Here is a 22,541-nt window from a genome sequence, read left to right on the forward strand (position 1 = left end):
CTAATTGTACTGCTCAGAATCTGTAAAAAATGTTGTTAATGTTTGTAATATTACACACAGTAAGAACATGATAAATTAATTTATCATAATAATTTAATTAGACTAAATATACAACTCTCTTCATACTATATATATAGCCGTGAGCTGTCAAGTTGTCAAACTAAGTTGCGTCATCGCTGTCATGTAGATTTGCGATGATTTGTTGAAGTCGATAGCTATGTTTTTTAATTAGTGAAAAATCTAAATTTAGTAAGTACTTAACAATTAAATACAAACTCCTATTCGTAAAAATATTTGTTTTTCAATCAGCCATCTTAATTTTAGAATACATGAAAAGTTAATTAAAAACAGGTTTGTATTAAATTTAGCAATGGAATCGTAGATTAAAGATAAACGTATATTTCAGCTCCCAAGATGTCTTCGTCAGCAATCTATATTCTGGACGTTAAAGGCAAAGTTCTCATTTCGAGAAACTACCGGGGCGATGTGGACATGGGTGTGATAGACAAGTTCATGCCTCTTCTGATGGAAAAGGAGGAAGAGAGCATGTTGACGCCATTGCTGCAGACTGGTGATTGTACTTTTGCATACATTAAGACGAATAACTTGTACATTGTATCAACGACAAAGAAGAATGCAAACATAGCATTGGTATTTGTATTCCTATATAAGATAGTGGAAGTAATGACTGAATATTTTAAAGAGCTCGAAGAAGAGAGTATCCGCGACAACTTTGTTGTTATTTACGAGTTGCTCGATGAGTTATTAGATTTTGGATATCCCCAAACAACTGACAGCAAAATCCTCCAGGAGTATATAACACAGGAGGGTCATAAATTAGAAATGCAGCCTCGCATCCCTATTGCAGTCACTAATGCTGTTTCCTGGAGGTCTGAAGGTATTAAGTACAGGAAAAATGAAGTATTCTTAGATGTTATTGAATCTGTTAATTTGCTTGCTAATTCAAATGGAAATGTTCTAAGGAGTGAAATAGTTGGTGCTATAAAAATGAGGGTTTATTTATCCGGCATGCCCGAATTAAGACTTGGGTTGAATGACAAAGTACTATTTGAAAGCACTGGTAGGGGGAAATCCAAGTCTGTTGAGTTGGAAGATGTCAAATTTCATCAGTGCGTCAGGTTGTCTCGTTTTGAAAATGATAGAACCATTTCATTCATTCCACCAGATGGTGAATTTGAGTTGATGTCATATAGATTGAATACACATGTCAAGCCTTTAATCTGGATTGAGTCTGTTATTGAACGCCATGCCCACTCCAGAGTTGAGTATATGATAAAGGCTAAGTCTCAGTTTAAGAGACGCTCTACAGCCAACAATGTTGAAATAATAATCCCGGTACCAGCTGATGCTGATTCTCCAAAATTCAAGACTACAATTGGAAGTGTTAAGTATACTCCAGAACAAAATGCTATAACATGGTCTATTAAATCATTTCCTGGTGGTAAGGAGTACCTAATGAGAGCTCATTTTGGCTTGCCTTCAGTTGAATGCGAAGATACAGATGGTAAACCACCCATCCAAGTTAAATTTGAAATTCCATACTTCACAACCTCTGGTATCCAAGTCCGTTATCTGAAAATCATTGAAAAGAGTGGTTATCAGGCACTCCCATGGGTTCGCTACATCACTCAGAATGGAGATTATCAATTAAGAACTAACTAAGAAAACTAAGTCCGTTTTTGTTACATTCCTTCTATATTAAGTTGCACCTAGTATGTAATCATAATCAATATTGTATTTGCAATTTTAACTTAATTGTATTTTAGAAGTATTATTGTGTAAGAATTATTTGACCCTGTAATAAAATGTTAACAAAGTTACTTCATTTATTTATAATTCATATAAAACCTTATCAGATAACAGGTTGAGACCATATGTATGCACGGTTGGTCCAACAGTAATGATTCATAGTAAATATAACAAAATTTTACTTGAATGGAGAAAAGATCGTATTATTGATTCAATAAAATATTATTATAGTAAAATATTCTAAAAATGTTCTTGCTACTTTGCTTCTGGCCTGTCTGTTATAAGTCTGGGTGAATACCATCCATTCATCAGATATTCTACCTATATCAAATCTTGGTAATGTTGTATTTCAGTTCATAGAGTTATGAGCTAATGGCATAACAGGCAGTATGCTCAGGAGACAACATACTTTTTTCTCAATGTTAGTTGTGTATTAATCTAAGAGATAGTAGATATATCTTTTAGTGCTTATATCAATAGTCATTGGTGAAAACTTATCATCCAATGCCTAACTTACCAGTATGATTATTTATTTTTGATTAAAAAATATTTATTATATGTGGCAGTAAACTTTACAATCTCAGCTTGTCTTGAAAATAAAAAACTGCCATGAGACGTCTGTCATTACTGTGTGTGTACTGTCATTATTTTGTTATCTGTAGAACCGCGGGAATATTTATTTTGAAACTTTTGACCAAAATGAAATCCGTAGGAATGAGGAATAAAAAATTGTATTATATTTGTTGCAGACATTGTAGTGAAATGTTACCAAAGAGTGAACTTAAAGTTATTAAGCAAAAAACAATAGAAGGAAAGGATAACCTCCAAGAACCTTTAATAGAAAATAAGTCACAAAATACTTCAAAAGATTTTCGTATAAATGATGTAAATATTCAAATGATATCAAAGAATATTTATGAACAGTTGTTCCAAACGCCGACTGCTAAAACAGACTCAAATGTAATAAAAAGGTACATAAAGTGTTCTGTTACTATCATTTCTTTGCTATTTTATAAAAACAATGTTGATCATTGAAGAATTCAAATGTTTAATAATGAATGTTATAGTTGTCAAGATCACCTTCAAAGACACGGTATAAATATCAAAGACATTACTTATATGCAAGATGTTGAAATCAAATTACCAAAATTGGAAGGAAAGGACATAGTTGAACATTTCTATAATATTGGAGAAAGACAATGCGCTCCTTACAGGGACTTGTTAAAATTAATATCAGCTTGCAGTCTTCCACCCTTGCCAAAGGTATTAATAAAATAGATTTTTCGAGCTTAACAACTTAAAATTTTGATATAAGTATACTTATTCAATGATGTTATTGTTACATACAAGTACGTACAAGAATTATGTTTATATTATTAAGAACACATATGTATTTATACATATGAAACGAAACACATACATATTCAATACATTATTTGCTTATATATTATGCTACCACCCAAAAATGCACACAAATATTCTGGTTACCCAAATCTATGCTTAAAAACAATATTTTTTTGTATATCTCATAAAAGTTTGGTATTAATTGATAAAACTTCATTTTGATTCTCATAACATCAGCATATAAATTTTATCAATGTAAATAGTCATAGGAAACATAATATAACATAAACAAATAAGATTACATTTCTATTTAAAAATGAGCCATTAAAATAATTTATATTCACATTGATAGAAATGGTTGAAACAGCAAGGCTGGACAAAGTACACTTCAAGTGGTGCTGAATCTGTTCCCTATCCACCAGATACTGCTTTGATTCTTGATGTTGAGGTACTTATGAAGGCTGGTAAGCGGCCTACCTTAGCCTGTGCAGTCTCTCCAGATGCTTGGTAACAGTAATCTTTATTACATACTATATATTACTAAATTATTGCTTAGTAATAAAATCGATAGTCATAAATTTTAGGATGTCTAGATATTTTGTAGTAACAGCATGGAAATTTAGTTTTCTGCCACATGTACATCCCATATTGGAACAGCGTGGTGGAATATGTTCCAAGCCTTCTCCTTAATGGGAGAGGAGGCCTTAGCCAAGCAGTGGGAAATTTACAGGCTGTTACTTTACTACTTTAGATATTTTTTTCATATTACCCTATACAACAACAACAACAACCTGTAAATTCCCACTGCTGGGCTAAAAGCCTCCTCTCTCTTTGAGGAGAATGTTTGGAACATATTCCACCCTATAAAAAGATTATATTAATTTGTTATATATTATGTTTCATTTATGTTTTATCAATTTAATTAAATTGACGTTGGTGTAAAAGAATTTTATTTTCACATGTGAAAGATATTTCCAAGTCTACTATGTTGGGTACACACACCAAATTACCTGCTACTAATTAGTGGTACTTGCTTATGCAGGGTTTTGGTTTACAATAGAAGTGAGCAATGACTTTTAGACAAAAGATCTTGTGTTGATGATTTGTGATGCAATTTAATGATTGTTTAAGAATCAGAGTATGTTTTATGGTATAAGGCTTCAAATTTAGTTGATCTTATTGTTAGCTTGTCTGGGTATAGATATGAATACAAAGTTGGTGGTGCATTGTAGTTTGAGAAATAGTTAATGATTCTTAAAGTAGCAATGTCTATGGGTAGTGATAACCACTAACCATCAGGTGCCCTATTTGCCACTCAATTTACATGAACATGTGTACATAATATTAAAAAAATAATAATCATAGTATCTTAGTAATAGTCTGTAAATTTCCGACTGCTGAACTAAAGGCCTTTTCTCCTTTAAAGGAGAAGGTTTTGGAGTATACACATGGTAGAATTTTGTCAAAATTATACACATGCAAGTTTCCTTACGATGTTTTCCTTCTAAGCACAAGAATATTCAGTGGTGTTTACTAGATTTGAACACGCAATCATCGGTTGAGATGTACGCATTCTAAACACGGAGCCATCTCGGCTCATTAAAATAATAATTTTGTGTATTTATAGGTATGGCTGGGTAAGCAAACCTTTAGCAAATAATGATGAACATAAACAATTTGACACTGTGGAATATGATGACCTGATACCACTGGAAACTGATGGACTAGACTCTGGTGGCGATCTAGATAGACCGAGAATAGTCATAGGACACAATGTCTCCTACGATCGATCGAAAATAAAAGAACAGTACTGGTTGAACAGAACAGGTAATAACAGAACGGCAAAGGCTATATCTATGGCCATATATACCAATTGTTATGCCCTACAGTTGAGTTGTATAAAGGTTGATGCGCTGCAGGTTATATCTGTCACCGTAAGATTACAAAATTCGTTACATTATGACGAGACAGATTACAATATGTTGAAATATTTTGAACAGTGGGATATGATTGCAATTTAACGCATTATTTTTCGCTCAAATTGTCAACTGTCGTAAGCTCTTTCTGATTGGCCGGTCTTATTGTAAGAGCGATCAATCATATGTCACCGTTAATATTCGGTAGTTTACATTCTTTTCTAAGGAAATGTGTGTGATTTGAAACAATGACAAAAATACTTCATTATTTTTTCTTGCGTGACTATTTCTGCCAGTTCAGTCTTATTTAAGCCCCAAAACAATAGTGTTTTTTGTGTGTTTTGGTGGCAAACGAGCAAGAGGCTCACTTGATGATAAGTGACTACCACCGCCCATGGACATCTGCAACTCCAGGGGGCTTGCAGGCGCGTTGCCGGCCTTTAAGGAAGGAGTACGCTCTTTTCTTGAAGGTACCCATGTCGTATCGGTTCGGAAAAACCGCCGGCGAAAGCTGGTTCCACAAAGTGGTTGTGTGAGGCAGAAAATGTCTAAGAAATCGCGCTGTTGTGCATTTTCGGATATCTAGGTGGTGCGGTTGAAACTTCGAATTTTGACGAGATGTCCGAAAGTGAAATTCCTCTGAAAATGTTCCGAGGAATATTCGGTAGATTTCTCAAAACTCAACCATTTTGTCTTTGGCTGTATTATGAGTCGAGATGGCCCAGTGGTTAGAACGCGTGCATCTTAACCGATGATTGCGGGTTCAAACCCAGGCAAGCAACGCTGATTCATGTGCTTAATTTGTCTTTATAATTCATCTCGTGCTCAGCGGTGAAGGAAAACATCGTGGGGAAACATGCATGTGACAAATTTCATAGAAATTCTGCCACATGTGTATTCCACCAACGCGCATTGGAACAGCGTGGTGGAATATGTTCCAAAAAAACCTCCTCAAAGGGAGAGGAGGCCTTTAGCCCAGCAGTGGGAATTAACAGGCTGTTGTGTTTGTTGTTGTTGTTGTCTGTATTATAAGTAGATGTTAATTGCGTTGCAGGCGTGCGTTTCATGGACACGATGTCGATGCACACTTGCGTGAGCGGCGTCACGAGCTACCAGCGGACCGTGCTCAAGGCCAGGAACAAGGAGCCGGACCCGTCTGATGACGACTGGATGGAGATCAGCTCACTAAACAGCTTGACCGATGTAAGTCCTTGATGAACATATAATATTATTAATTGAGTATAACTATTAGTTATCACTTATATTTATACATATTATTATTATTACTGTCTTGAGCAGTCAAAAGAAAGTAAATGAATGAATGAATGAATGAATGAATAAATGAATGAATGAATGAATGAATGAATGAAAGAAAGAATGAATGAATGAATAAATACATAAATAAATATGAGACAACATCACATACATTACTCTGATCCCAATGTAAGTAGCTAGAGCACTTGTGTTATGGAAAATCAGAAGTAACGACGGTACCACATACACCCAGACCCAAGACAACATAGAAAACTAATGGTAATCTATATCGACTCGGCCGGGAATCGAATCCGGGACCTCAGAGGCGTACCCATGAAAACCGGTGTACATACCACTCAACCATGGAGGTCGTCGGTATATTATAAATTGTCTTGAGCAGTCAAAAGAAAATATGTAATAACTGAAAATAATACTAATCCAGTATACACGTGAAAGGAATATAACACATTAGTAAATAGTATTACAATTGTCTATAATATTAATGTCTTTGATTAGATTAGCCAAAAGACTATGTCAGAAAATGGTCTATGCAGGATCGGCCCTAACTATCTAGTCTAGGTTGGATAAGCGTTCGACGCCCTTTTTTTATCACCAGCTTAATTGCAGCGTAATTGATTCTAAAGATTTGCATAGAGTATTGCGTGTATGTAGGACAGGAGGCAAGAGACGCCATATCTCAGCGCCACCCTTAAAGGTGCCTTGGGCTGTTGCTTCATCATGTCCCTCCCTAACGCCGGCAATGGATCTATGCCGGAGAACTGTAGTAATAAATAGTGTAAATAATAACTAAACAAGGCTAAAATGATGATAATTCTACAAAGGAAGACTTATACCAGAAAATACACCAAGTTTTGGAGAATTTAATCTTAAGTTTTTTTTTTTAAATGTAAAAGATAGGCAATCATTATACGTAATTGGCCATCACCGCCCATAGATATTGGCTGTATAAGAAACATTAAGCATCGTTGACCTAGTGACGTGCCACCAACCTTGACAACTAAAATTTTTTTTGTTTTTTTATGGTATAGGTTGGCGGACGAGCATATGGGCCACCTGATGGTAAGAGGTCACCATCACCCATAGACAATGACGCTGTAAGAAATATTAACTATTCTTTACATCGTCAAAGTGCCACCAACCTTGAGAACTAAGATGTTATGTCCTTTGTGTCAGTAGTTACACTGGCTAACTCACCCTTCAAACCGGAACACAACAATACTGAGTACTGTTATTTGGCGGAAGCATAACTGATGAGTGGGTGGTACTTACCTAGACGGGCTAGCACAAAGCCCTACCACCAAAGAAAAACATGTTACTAACTTTGAATCAGAACACAACAATACAATGCCATTTCCTACCTTTTTCCACACTTATATTGTGTCATTCTTGTCAATTGACATCCCATACGAATGACATTTCCGTGATGTATTTTAAGGTACATAAGCTATACTGCGGTGTGCCGATAGACAAACAGACTCGGGACGTTTTCGTCGAGGGCACGTTGGAGGATGTTCGCCAGAGCTTCCAGGATCTGATGATGTACTGTGCCGGCGACGTCGTGGCGACTCACAACGTGCTGCAGAAGCTCCTACCCATGTTCATTGAGAGGTTTCCGCACCCTGTGACCCTGGCTGGCATGTTGGAACTGGGTAAAATTCAATAACATTTCATTGGAGGCAATTTAGTTTACATATACAAAAACAGCCTGAAAAAATTTCCCATTGCTGAACTAACGCCTCCTCTCCGTTTAAGAAGAAAGTTTGGAACATATTCTACCACGCTGTTCCAATGTGAGTTGCTGGAATACACATGGGGCAGAATTTCTATGAAATTAGACATGTGCAGGTTTCGTACGAGATGAATTATAAACACAAATTTACATAAGTATTATAAGTAGGTGAATCTATAAATACATTTAATGTTTGTTCAATTTTATGAATTTTGATCTTGCGACATAGATAAGGCAAGGCAGCCTATGAGTTCAAGCTTTCTTCCGAAAAAGACCAAGAGACCGTCAGGCAGTTACTTTCGCATTTTAGATGTATATACATATATGTATTTTACGACACAAATTAGATGTAGCATCGGAAAATGTAATGGAATGAAAATAAAAACGATTACTACCGATTTATACAACCAATAGAAATAGCTCCCTATCGCGCCATTCGACGCTATTCGTCGCTATAGATTCACGCGTCAGAGAAAGCAATTGCATGTAAATCGACGCGTCAAATTGACGAATATATTATTAGGTCATTTGAAATTACAAGATATTACGTTTGTGCAAAGATCATATTCGCATGAGAAATAAATATTGATAATTTGGCGTAGCGTACTAAATTCGGATGTGATTGGTGTTACGAATTTTGCCGATGCGACATCTAAGTTGTGTCGTACTATATATATGTATTATATGTAGTTATTATAGTTTGTGCTTTTCATGTCTTATTTTAGGTTCAGCATATCTTCCCGTTAATTCAAATTGGCTGCAATACATCGACTCAGCGGAAACAGTGTTCGAAGATTTGAAATTGGAATCCCGACAGATTCTATCGTCTAAGGCCGATGAAGTTTGTCGTTTGATGAAAAATGAGGAATACAAAAATGACCTGTGGATGTGGGATCAGGACTGGTCCACGCAGACGCTAAAATTGAAAAAGACTCCAAACAAAACCCCCAAAAATATAGATACTCATACTACGGACCTCCTTAGTCAAAAATGTAATGATGAGTCTGTCAATAAAGACCGAAATTTCGAGACTTTGAGTATCGAATACATTGAAAGCTTAGAACGCAAAACGCATATCGATTCAAATGTGCTAAACGTAAACGATTTGAGTTCGAAGTTTCGGCATTTGTATGAGTTAGAAAAGTCGCTGCCAGTGAAGAAGCCATATTTGGCCGGATATCCGGCTTGGTATAGGAAGTTATGTACGAAGCCGGGCAAAGATTCAGATTGGACTCCGGGTGCTAACAATATCACAACGAGTATGCAGGTTGGACATTTCTATATTTCTATATCTGTAATTCTCTTAACCTAGAAGTTAGTAGAAGTAGCATTTTCTTGGTATATTCTTTACTAACGTTTTATATATGATTAATTTCTATCTATATCTAAAAAACATAGGACACTACTTTATGTTAAATTAATCAAAAATTCCGATCGCTCCGAATCCGTCTAATTAAATAGCGACTAAGCAAACTTCATTAATTCAAGTTATTAGACCAAAGAGTCGAGATGGCCCAGTGGTTAGAACGCGTGCATCTTAACCGATGATTTAGCCCAGCAGTGGGAATTTGTATTTGTTTGATTTACAAAATAGCTGTCTTAAATAATATTCATTATGATAATAAATCTTGATTTGTTCCAATCTACTTGATTTAATAATAACATTATAATACTTTGTTTCAATTTTTCGTTCAGATAACACCAAAGCTCTTACGCCTTTCGTGGGAAGGCTATCCTCTCCACTACATTAAGTCTGAGGGCTGGGGATTTCTCGTGCCATTCCGCAATACTCGTGGTGAAACCAAGGAGGAACCGGTCGTGCCGTTGGAGAAATTACTAGAAACGTGTCCCATGTTGCACTGTAAGGAGAGCCAAGTCGAGGCTGATGTGCAGATGCTGCCTAAAACTGTAGAGGTATGTAGAACAATGGAAATTATATTATTAGAAATAGAATTACGTAAAATGATATTTTTTAAATATTTCAATGGCGGCCAACAGACAATTTCATTCAATGACAGGCTAATCGCTTAATATTCTGACAGCTTAACGAATAGACGATTATCGCCAACCAGTCGTCCTTATATATCCGGTCTCAGTGTTGCTATTTGTCATTAATTTTATTCTAATAATATAATCTATTTTTATCACCAAATTGTATTTGAATTGTTATAAAATAACTGCTAACTCATTTATTAAATGGGTGTTAAGACTTTTTGCAAGACAGTCTGGGTATATATTTTTTTTTTATGTAATAGGTTGGCGGACGAGCATATGGGCCACCTGATGGTAAGTGTCCGTCACCCATAGACAATGACGCTGTAAGAAATATTAACCATTCCTTACATCATCAATTTGCCACCAACCTTGGGAACTGAGATGCTATGTCCCTCGTGCCTTTAAAGGGTTCCGGTTTAAAGGGTGAGTGTGTCAGTGTAACACTGGCACACTCACCCTTTAAACCGGAACTCAACAATACTGCGTACTGTTGTTTAGCGGTATATATCGCCCACTCGTTACATATTTCTATCCCAAACAGCAGTACTCAGTATTGTTGTGTTCTTTCTTGAAGGGTGAGTGTGCCAGTGTAACTACAGGCTCATGGGATATAACATCATAATAACCAAGGTAAGAATGATTCTTACAGCGCCATTTTCTATGGGCGATGGTGACGGCTTACCATCAGGTGGCCTATTTCCGATATAGTCACTTATAAAAGAAATACTGTTCTCAAACGTGTTCTATAATTTATGATACTGTCAACACTGTTATTTACAGATAAATACGATTAAATAAGATAGTGTTATCTAAAGATACGTTTTATAGAAGATTAAATATATTTTGATTGTAAAACGTCTAGGCGTCTACTGATTTACTGTATACGTATGTAAATCCGGCTAGAAGGACCACATTTATGAGCCTTGTTATAGAAAACTATATAGGTTAATAAACTATTGTGTTCATTAGGAGGACTTAAGTAGAAGAGCTTATTATGCTAGGAAGAAGAAAGAAGAACAAGCGGCTGCTAATCAATACCATGGATTGGGGGTTTGGTGTGGGATTCAAATACAGGGTAAGTGTATTTGTTACTCCACTTAGTCAGGTGAGACATAAGATAAGACCTCGCATATGTGGGAGCGAGACATGAAATAACATCCCAGTGAATTATATAAAAAAAATAGTTCTTTGAGCCTGATGAAACGACACATTTACTTAATAAGAGTTTAAATTTAGACCATTCTAGGAAAGCTGTTATTTGTACTATATAATTGGATAGTGCTTCCAACCTCCAGAATCATTAACAATGGTTGTTAAGATTTAAAAAGAAAACTACTTTTATAGAAACTTCATTAAAGTATTTATGTTACTAGTCGAACCTAGGGCTTTACCCGCACGAACTTTATAGAAAACAATCTTCTAACCCGCGATTTATCCCCCTTTTTATTAGAAATTAAATTTCAATTTTGTAAGTGTTATTTCCAACGATTTCAGGTTGCTGCCATTTTCTCCGCTTACCGCATAAAGATGGACCCAAGTATAAAGTTGGCAATCCGCTGGCAAAAGATTTTCTGAACATGTTCAGTCAGAACGTGTTGTCTGCGCAGGGGAACGAAGCTGAAAAGGTGAAACTTTATAATGAAATGAATGATTTTATATTTTAGGTTCATTGCCTTACTTTTAAGATTATACATATTTTATTATGTGTTCCATTTGACGTCCGAAGTCCATTATGAGAGTACATCGTCTGATTTCCGCTGCAGGTCGCTAAATTTCATGACTTCCGTTTCCTACTCACGCCTACGGCGCCCCCTATACCCCTTTCTGGAACTAAACTGACAAGCAAATACACGCCGCCAAATTTGTCATTGTTGCGTCGTTTTTCCAAACGAGCAGTCGTTAAAAGTTAAATAATTATAATCAACTTTCGAGATTTAAAGTAGAAAGTTATTTTAAAACAAGTGTTGTTTGTCTTCCGTTTCTTGAAAAATCAAAATAAAAAGTTAAGTGTAAGTGTAGAAGGTAGTTCGAATTCTTCGGATATTTCATCGGATTCGTCGGAAAATGAATACGACGGACCACCAAGGCAGCGCCACAAGCGTGACTGATCGCGGGATCTGAATAAGAGGTTTAACTTATTGTCACAACAATTGGTGAGTCTTGTAAATAATATTTTAACTTCGAATTATACTAATTGTAAACCGGCGACACCACCCTCATTCTTCTATGCGCCAAATTAAAATACTAATATGTCTAATCTAGCTTTAACTAATATTCAAAGTTCGACAACTACTGACGAAAAATTTTTACTGGCGCCAGAAATAGAGGCGTTTAGTTTTGAATATTTGAGCGTTACTGTAAAAGAATCTTCTGTACCGAAAGCAATTCAATCACGTGATGACAAAATTTCCTGTTTTTATTGAATTAAGAGTGAATGAAGAACTTCGACGTCTGGAGGACTACTTTAGTCCATTACGTTGGTTCCAGATGGAACGGAGGTTTTGCTCCGTTAACTAATGGCTTTTAGGCACAAAACGAATACGTTAATACTGCCTCACAAAGCCTCGTTGACTGGTCAAATTCATCGGACGTTCAGCTTAACTCTTCGATTATTAATGAAAAATTGAAACATATTTTTTTTTAAATTATTCTGATTATTATAAGACAATTTCTCGCTATATTCTTCAATTCATTTGCGGTAAACGTGTCGAGATTTTAGAATTACTCCGTAGGGACCGTTTAAAGTTATTAAAGGATAAATTTAGAGAAAATACACCCTTCTTGTGATTACATGTTTAACGCGAGTCTATTAACAGCATTTATACAAAAATATAGGTGGTATTATATATAAACTACAAAATCGGGTACCATCTGCTACTCGCACACGTCCCATAACCTGAACCGTCGCCTTCTACTACCTATACAAAGCCATTTCAAGCTAGGGCAAATTCAAATAAAATTAAGCAAACCGAAAACAGAGATTCTGAGCAATTCCATCCAAATAACTCCTCAGCATATTTGTTGAGGAGGAGGGGACATAAAAATGCACCTAACGTATTATTAAAATTAATAACAGGTGGTAAAATTAATAACAGGAATCACATTCAACTAAACATCTCCATTGGTTCTTCCGACATTGGATGTATAAAAATTCGAAGTCTAACATCACATTTAACGTCAATCGAAATGCAGAATTTAATTCAATTAAGAGGTTTAGAACCCGCTTCCCTGACGCAGTCTTTCATATCTCCATTTTTTTTTAATTCCCAAGACCAATCAAGGCGGTTGAATCACTACATGAAACCGAGACATTTTCATCTTTTCCACCATCAACAAGTCCCCGATTGCTTACAACATGGGGATTGGATGGTCAAACTGGATTTTAGCCAGGCTTATTCATCTTCCGATAAAAGAACAGCACAGGAGGTTCCTCTGGATCAGTTCTCAGGGTCGTCCCCTTAGATAATTTGTCTGTCATTCGGATTAGCTGCACCGCGTATCGCGGATTTTTGCTTCAGTAACACACTGGACGCCCGAAGTACTTCGCAGGAACGGCCTGCGACTAATGGTCTATTCAGATGATTATGTACTTGTACACCAGGACCTCTGTCCTGGTGTACTCTCAAAACATCTCTATGTTTTGAGAGTTCAAGTATAGATGGCCATACGTTTTTGAGCAGCCTGGGTTGGTGGATCAATTATGACACCAGCGAGATTAATAAAGTTTCTGGGAATTGTATGGGATACAAAATCCAACACCAAGTCCCTGCCCTTAGAAAAAATACAGAAAATTCGTCAGAATTTGCGCGTGCAGCTTGCGACCGGCAGTTAGAACCTAATGCAGGCGCAACGCCTCGTAGGATATCTCAACTTTGCAACCTTCATCAGCCACCGGGGAAGGTTGCATTGCCGAGTCCTGCAGTACCACACCACCAAGCTATCATCGGGTATCGTCGCTTATCAAAGCAGTATCCGGACGAGGTACGTACAGTGCTGGACTGGTGGTTAGAGAACATCAGTCAGAGGACTCCCATTCATCCTCAGAGAATGGCCACGAACCACGTCATCACTGACGCGTTGGACATTCAATGAGGAGCCCTTATAAGCAACGAAATGATAAAAGGGTCATGGGAACACCACCAGACCGAATGGCACTGCAATTTGAAGGAGATGTACGCAGTGAGAGCAACCATATCCTCCAGAACAACTTTGCTCCAAGACTCGAGAATCATTCTTCAGTGCGATAACAGAACAGTTGTTTTCTATAAAAAGAACGAGGGAGGAAGCCGGTCACGACAATTGCTAGGTCTGACTCAAAAACGGCTGGCGCTAGTGGACCACTTCAATGATGTACTTCTCCCTAACCACCTACCGGTACTGTACAAAACTGAAGCCGACCACCCCAATGTTGTACTTCTTCCTCACCACCTACCGGGACTGTACAACACCGAAGCGAACACGCGAAATCACGCCGGCTTCGAGTGGCTTAACACAGAAGAAGCAACCACGAGTCTGTTCAATCTGTGGGAAACACCAGACAGTTTTGTTCGCGTCACGGACAGCACACGTAGTAACAAAATATGTTACTCTAGACTTGCTAGACGCGAACGCCTGTTTTTAAGACGTCTTCAGCAGATCCTGGCACTATCGACTAGCATGGTTACTTCCACCGTCCAGTCAGATACTCAGGGTGCTAGGCCACCTCAACTCAGCATCAGGTCAGTACAAAATAGTGGCACCCAAGTGGAAGAAGCTTTTTTGGAAACCAGACCTGAATGCACGTGCCCTCAAACGACCTGTGAAATTCAGAGATCTGAGCAACAGTCTGGCGGACACATTGACAATGATACTGCCTGCTTAAGTCAGCAGTCCACGCCTGGAAGCTTTTCGGTTTTTATGGGTACGTCACTCCAAGGTCCCGGGTTCGTTTCCTGGTCGATTTGATGTAGATTACCATTAGTTTTCTATGTTGTCTTGGGTCTGGGTGATTGTGATACCGTCGTTACTTTGATTTTCCATAACACAAGTGCTTAGCTGCTTACATTGGGATCAGAGTAATGTATGTGATGTTGTCTCATATTTATTATTCATTAAAAAAGAGAGTCTACGATAAGGACATACGCCCCTAACTGAAAAAAGTGGGTTAGATTTTGGCAGGAAAATAGCATTATCTCTCGTATACATGAACCAGCAAATAGAGCTAGATACTTCGATTACCTGTATTTATCTGTCATCGAACCATTCTAATTTATAAATCAGTTATAGGATCCGTTTGTGAAACTATATCTGATATAAAAATTGTGTCAAGCCCAATAGTGAAATTCAAAGCTATTTTCCTGGCAAATACCTTCACCTCCTAAATTACCTATATGGCATGCAAGAATTTTAATTTCGCTATTTAAAGCATTATAATATAGATTGTATAGTGTATTATATCAAATATCCAGACACATGTCACTATTTTGCTGTTAGCTTCGGGCCGCAGAGTACATGACCTTACTCTTTTACGTGTTGAAAGTGACCATTTTATAGATAATGTACTTTACATTACCTTGCGTCCCATATTTGGATCGAAAACCGATTCATCTTCATATCAACAATTAAGTTGGACTTTCGTGGCTGCTCCTGACCGAAACATCGATGCAGTATACTGGCTATGGTCTCTAGTGCACGTGACACGGCAAATCAGAGGGAATATTAAAAATCTATTTTTAACAACCTGAGGCCTTACTAGACCAGCTACTGCGGCGATGATCGTGGTTGGATAAAATGACTTTAAGCTGATTCTGGTATTCAAACATCAGCTGGAAGTTTTAGAGCAGCAGTGTCATCTTTAAATTGGGTAGAAAATTACCACATTAATGACATATCAGGTAAAGGTAACTGGCAACATGAGTTTTCATTTAAGAAATTCTATCAAAAACATATTATTAATACATCAAATGCAGAGATAACTACTGAAAAATCTCTAGCTCATTATTTGATTTATGTTTATTTAAATTCATTAGTTAAAGTTATATGTTTTTCTTTAATGAATTTAAATTATTTACTTAATGCCATATTTCAATTAAATAATAATTAATCACATTGTTGCGTTTTAAATAAATATTTTATTACAAATACAAGCCACCAGGAGATAACAAACACGTCTCTCATAATGGACTTCGGACGTCAAACGGAACACATAATATAAAAATTTTACCTTCCAATAAAATTTGTATTATGTTTCCTAAGACGTCCGAAGTCCAGGAAAGGTCTTCCTGGGGCTACATCCATCCATTATGAGCCGAACAATGACAAATTTGGCGGCGTGTATTTGCTTGTCAGTTTAGTTCCAGAAAGGGGTATAGGGGGCGCCGTAGGCGTGAGTAGGAAACGGAAGTCATGAAATTTAGCGACCTGCAGCGGAAATCAGACGATGTACTCTCATAATGGACTTCGGACGTCTTAGGAAACATAATACAAATTTTATTGGAAGGTAAAATTTTTATATTGTCAGGTGCTGTCGTTCGGGCGCATGATGTCGTACTGGCGCAACAACCGCGAGCGCGTGTGCGGCCAGCAGGTGGTGTGGCTGCCGCCGCGCCTGCTGCCCGCGCGCATGCGCAGCGCGCCGCGCCGCTACGGCGCCATCGTGCCGCAGGTCGTCGTCGCAGGGACACTCACGAGACGGTACTGGCACTTCTATACTTTAAGTGTTGAAGAAATATGAATACTTGATGTATCATCAACAACAACAGCCTGTAAATTCCCCCTGCTGGGCTAAATGCCTCCTCTCCCTTTTGAGGAGGTTTGGAACATATTCCACCACGCTGTTCCAATCCGGTGGAATACACATGTGGCAGAATTTCTATGAAATTTGTCACGTGCAGGTTTCCTCGCGATGTTTTTCTTCACTGCTGAGCACGCGATGAATTATAAAGACAAAATAAGCACATGAATCAGCGGTGCTTGCCTTGGTTTTGAACCCGCAATCATCGGTTAAGATGCACGCGTTCTAACCACTGGGCCATCTCAACTCTTATGTATCTTCAACTGTCCATTTATTGCCATAAGTAAAGACATGGTATTATTTAAGTCGAGTCATTCATTTTCATAAACGTCGACGGACATGACACTTCCGTGTCTAAGGGATATTCCTCCTAGCTAGGCTGTAATGGACCAGTAACTCAATATTATAAAAGAAATGTGAACGCAGTATTTTACACTTAACGTATGTATTCGTATTAGGATCAAAGTACCGGTTTAGCCAGAACACCGACCACATATGTTTAATTTTAGGCAACAATATCTTCGCAGTGAGATATATGCCCAAGAAGGTTCTCCTTGGACATTTATCTCACAGCTCACTGAGTTCTCATTTATTTTCATAACCCCCACTCTACTGGCATTGTGGAGGTGGGTAGGGTTGTCTCTCAAACTAATGCAAATGTTTCTTTATGTTTATAAAATAACGTGTCCAGGGCGTCGGAGCCGACGTGGATGACGGCGAGTAACGCCAACAGCGAGCGCATCGGCTCCGAGCTGCGAGCGCTCGTGCAGGCGCCGCCCGGGTACAAGTTCGTGGGCGCAGATGTGGATTCGCAGGTACTGTCTGATACTAAAATGATCTGACGTGAGGTATAATTAAAATAATTTAATGGTTATTAATATCTATGCTGATAATATGAATTTGAAAGTAACTCTGTTGCTCTTTCATGACCAAACCAACGAACCGAATTTAATGAAATTTGGTGTGACGCAAACTTGAACTCTAACAACGACCTTTTGACGACCTCCGTGGTCGAGTGGTGTGTACACCGGTTTTCATGGGTACGTCACTCAGAGGTCCCGGGTTCGATTCCCGGCCGAGTCGATGTAGATTATCATTAGTTTTCTATGTTGTCTTGGGTCTAGGTGTTTGTGGTACCGTCGTTACTTCTGATTTCCATAACACAAGTGCTTTAGCTACTTACATTGGGATCAGAGTAATGTATGTGATGTTGTCTCATATTTATATTTATTTATTATAACAAAGGACTAATAGGCTACTTTTTTGCTAGTTTTATTTTATGTATTTATTAACTGTAGCAGTTAATAAATACATAAAATAAAACTAGTCATCCATTAGTTTTAAACTGTCAATAGAGGATAGTCGATTATTACAAAGAGGTGCGGCCTTGAATTCAAACATGGTCGCAATGTCAGGAGCTGTGGATCGCGGCGCTGCTGGGCGACAGCGCGCGGCGCGTGTGCGGCGGCAGCGCGTTCGGCTGGGCCGTGCTGGCGGGCGACAAGCGGCGCGCCACCGACCTGCACGCGCTCACCGCGCGCGCCGCCGCCGTGCGCCGCGACCACGCCAAGGTCATCAACTACGCGCGCATCTACGGTAGCCCCGCCCCGCCTCCAAAGACATCCCCATATGATATATCAACTACGCGCGCATCTACGGTAGCCACGCCCACGCCTCCGAAGACATCCCCATATGACACTACAATACTTTCTTTACTATTGTACTCTACTGTTATAGCTGCAAATTATTTTTTCTTATCTTATACTTGTAACTTTATATATGTGCTTAATTTGTGTTATAATTCATCTCGTGCTCGGCCGAATGTTGACAATCAACACAAATTGTAACAACTATTTACATCGAATTATTTATACTGATAATACTTTAATACATTAAAACAGTAAAATATGATCATGTTAAAATAAATATGCTAACACAACATAACAACTAACCCTCTGAAACGCGACAAATAGTATCGAAAATCTAAACATCGCAACAGCGCGACAACTACAAGATCTGCTTTTATTATTTAAATACGATAAGCGTAAGCAAGAGTCGAGATGGCCCAGTGGTTAGAAGGCGTGCATCTTAACCGATGATTGCGGGTTCATACCCAATCCAAACCACTATATAGGTATATGTGCTTAATTGGTGTTTATAATTCATCTCATGCTCGGCGGTGAAGAAAAACATCGTGAGGAAATCTGCATGTGTCTAATTTCATCAAAATTCTGCCACATGTGCATTCCACCAACCCGCATTGGAACAGCGTGGTGGAATATGTTCCAAGCCCTCTCCTTAATGGAAGAAGAGGCCTTATCTCAGTAGGGGGAAATTTACAGGCTGTTACTATATTTGTAACCTCTTTTTTGCTTCTCCCTCGTATTCCTTACATGGAATATTTTTGTACTTTAATTTGTTAAGAATAGTATAGGAATCCTCTAAGCCTGGAAAGGCGCAATACTAACGCTCGACGTTGCAGGCGCCGGTCAGAACTTTGCCGAGCGCCTGCTGAAGCAATTCAACCCGACGATGACGATATCCGAGGCGAAGAGTAAGGCGGCCAAAATGTTTTCCACCACGAAGGGGAGGCGAGTTTATCGATTGAAGCAAAAGTTTTCCGAAGGATTTATCGACGAGGAGTTGGGAGATCGGGTACGATGTTTATGCCTTTACTTGACATACAGTGTCTCCTCGGATAATCGTAAAAAATAAGCGAAATTTTTCAAAGATAGACCAAAATTTGCAACTGGAAATTTCTGGAAACTCATTTTTAAAGCACAATATTGTTTTACTTAGTGTCAGATTGAAGCTTAATAGTTAATTTGAATAATATTAGTATGAGTCAAATTCTCTATTTGGTAAATATAAAAAATAAAATGATTTTTTTCAGCCATTGGAAATGTCAGCATATCAAGCGATGCGTCTCGCTAAGCTCAGCGGGAAGAAAGTTGAGGAAATGTTTGAGCGCCCTATATGGGTCGGGGGTACTGAGTCTCAGATGTTCAACAAATTGGAGGAAATCGCAGGTATATATACAAAACATATTTGACCTATATATTGTCTTGAAATACACACTGTAGGACTATACTTCAGCCACATTCGATCTGGAATTTTAGTAAACAAACCATGTGTCATCATAATTAGGGTTGATACACTTTTAATAAAAAATAATAATTATTATAATTACAACTATATTCATTATAACACAATTTCCTGTTTAAACACAAAAATTTTAATTTAATATAGAATCCAAAAATTTTATTTAGCCGGTCAATACATAATTTATATGAAAATTAGCTTAAAATAAAGGTTTAAATTTTTTTAATTACCACTATAATATTACTACAAAACTAACAACCCTATATTTTAATACTGACGTAAAGAAATCGCAGGTTTGTAACATTTGGAGTGTTTTTTAAACAATTGGCAGATTTAGGAAGGTATATAATAGCGATACAGGCTCTTCGTAATTTGTGCGAGTATATTTTTAGTCGTATTATAATGGTAGTATAACCACAACAGGTTAAGAATGTTAAAATTACACACAACGTTTCATTACACATAGATTAAAAAAAAGATATCTTGTTTTGGCTAGCATAAATATAGCACTAAAATCACTGTTTCAAATTAATCTTAATGAGTCCTGTCGTTTGGGAGGCGATAGATAAAGTTAATAAAGCGAGTTATATAACTACGAGGTAATTTCTGATATCTTTTTAAAATTGGAGGTATTATTTTTGAGATCTACATTACTCCAGATGAACATAAGTATTATAATTATAACCAAGAATGAGCTTAGTTCTTTGTCTTAAATATTTTATTATTAATCATCAAATTTAATTTTTATTAACATCAAAAATAATTGTTGTACATATTTCTAAAAATGTTTTGAGGATCTGCCTGACGTTGGTTGCTAAGCAACGCTTTGTTATTAAACATTCCACATCGAATTTGGCTGGAGTATAGTTGCGTAATGATGATTTAATAAATGTATAGTACGACACAATTTAGATGTCGCATCGGCAAAATTCGTAAAACCGATCACATCCGAATTGAGTACGCTATCCCAAATTATCAATATTTATTTCTCATGGGAATATGATCTTTGCACAAACGTAATAACTTGTAATATCATATGACCTAATATATTCGTCAATTTGACGCGTCGGTTTACATGCACTTACTTTCTCTGACGCGTGAATCTATAGCGACGAATAGCGTCGAATGGCGCGATAGGGAGCTATTACTATTGGTTGTGTAAATCGGCAGTAATCGGTTTTATTATCATTCCATTGCATTTTCCGATGCTACATCTAATTTGTGTCGTACTATATGTATATAGATAAAAATAAATTACATTGTCTTTTTGTTCCTTTCAAATATATAGATTCGGAAGCTCCAGCGACAGCGTTCCTTGAAGGTAGGTTGTCTAGATCCCTGGAACAGGCCGGTGGTCGCTGGGGGGGGACGCGTCTGAACTGGGCCGTGCAGAGTGCTGCCGCTGACTTCCTGCACCTCATGTTGGTCAGCATGGCACATCTCGCTCCTAAGGCCAGGTATTTGTTGATTTGTAGTTATTAATATTTCTTTGTATCACATATATTTAACCCAATGTATTATCAAATTAATTCTTCCTTTCAGATTCTGTTTAAGTTTTCACGACGAAGTGAGGTATTTAGTGCCGGACGAACACAGATACAAAACAGCTCTAGCTCTACAAATAACTAATCTTTTCACGCGAGCATTTTGTTCACAAAGGTAATTTTTGTTACAATTCAGTCTAAATTAAAAAAAAACTAAGTTTGAACGAATAAATCCTTAAGCAATCTTCTGTTACAAAGTATTTACATACACGGCCTACGACGACGGTGACCCGTTGTGATAGTTTTAGTGCAAACTCAAAGTAGAGTTCAGAGGTTGTTTTCTATTAAACATTCAGCTACCCATTTATAGCAGGCTAGATACCGTATGTTCATTGGATATTATAAATATATATGAAGAAGTAGCGCGTCAAGTTTGTTCAGTCTGGTCTAAATCTGTGGTACTGCATGTTCAAGATTAACGTATAGCACGACACAACTTAGATGTCGCATCGGCAAAATTCGTAAAACCGATCACATCCGAATTGAGTACGCTATACCAAATTATCAATATTTATTTCTCATGCGAATATGATCTTTGCACAAACGTAATAACTTGTAATATCATATGACCTAATATATTCGTCAATTTGACTCGTGGATTTACATGAACTTGCTTTATCTGACGGGTGAATCTATAGCGACGAATAGCGTCGAATGGCGCGATAGGGAGCTATTTCTATTGGTTGTGTAAATCGGCAGTAATCGGTTTTAATTTCATTCCATTGCATTTTCCGATGCTACATCTAATTTGTGTCCTACTATAAATAAATGTGTTAAAAATATAATATTACTTTTTTTAGGGTTGGTATACATGATCTACCCATGTCAGTAGCTTTCTTCACATCGGTAGAAGTTGATCAAGTATTGAGAAAAGAGGCAAATCTATGTTGTACCACACCTTCAAACCCTCATGGCTTAGAAAAGGGCTATGGAATACCCGATGGAGAATCTTTAACGATTTTTGATGTTATTGAAAAATGTAAATAAAATGTATAAAACTATTTATGTTTTTTATTTTCATACTATTTAACATATTTTCATAGGCTGAAAGTTTAACTCCCGTTGACGGTGAAAAACTAAGGTTTGTAAATGAC

General features: G+C 37.4%; 2 protein-coding genes across 2 annotated transcripts; both read left to right on the forward strand.

The window, feature by feature from the left end:
- The first annotated feature begins 121 nt into the window (after positions 1–121).
- Positions 122–1,841, forward strand: LOC124537927 (AP-1 complex subunit mu-1). The gene is made up of 2 exons (XM_047114887.1): positions 122–249; positions 407–1,841. The coding sequence occupies exon 2, from the start codon at positions 415–417 to the stop codon at positions 1,681–1,683; it is 1,269 nt and encodes a 422-aa protein (XP_046970843.1). The 5' UTR covers positions 122–249; positions 407–414; the 3' UTR covers positions 1,684–1,841.
- A 568-nt stretch (positions 1,842–2,409) lies between these two features.
- LOC124537921 (DNA polymerase subunit gamma-1, mitochondrial) lies at positions 2,410–22,448 on the forward strand. Its single transcript, XM_047114880.1, has 18 exons — positions 2,410–2,741; positions 2,838–3,033; positions 3,467–3,621; positions 4,742–4,941; positions 6,085–6,233; positions 7,741–7,954; positions 8,760–9,301; positions 9,730–9,948; positions 10,999–11,104; positions 11,524–11,654; positions 16,529–16,701; positions 17,493–17,616; positions 18,217–18,397; positions 19,284–19,456; positions 19,695–19,830; positions 21,192–21,360; positions 21,446–21,562; positions 22,248–22,448. Exons 1-18 carry the CDS (start codon positions 2,470–2,472, stop codon positions 22,432–22,434), a joined length of 3,444 nt encoding a protein of 1,147 aa, XP_046970836.1. The 5' UTR covers positions 2,410–2,469; the 3' UTR covers positions 22,435–22,448.
- Positions 22,449–22,541: the final 93 nt, after the last annotated feature.

Source organism: Vanessa cardui, chromosome 19 (assembly GCF_905220365.1).
Source record: "Vanessa cardui chromosome 19, ilVanCard2.1, whole genome shotgun sequence".
Lineage (NCBI taxonomy): Eukaryota > Metazoa > Arthropoda > Insecta > Lepidoptera > Nymphalidae > Vanessa > Vanessa cardui.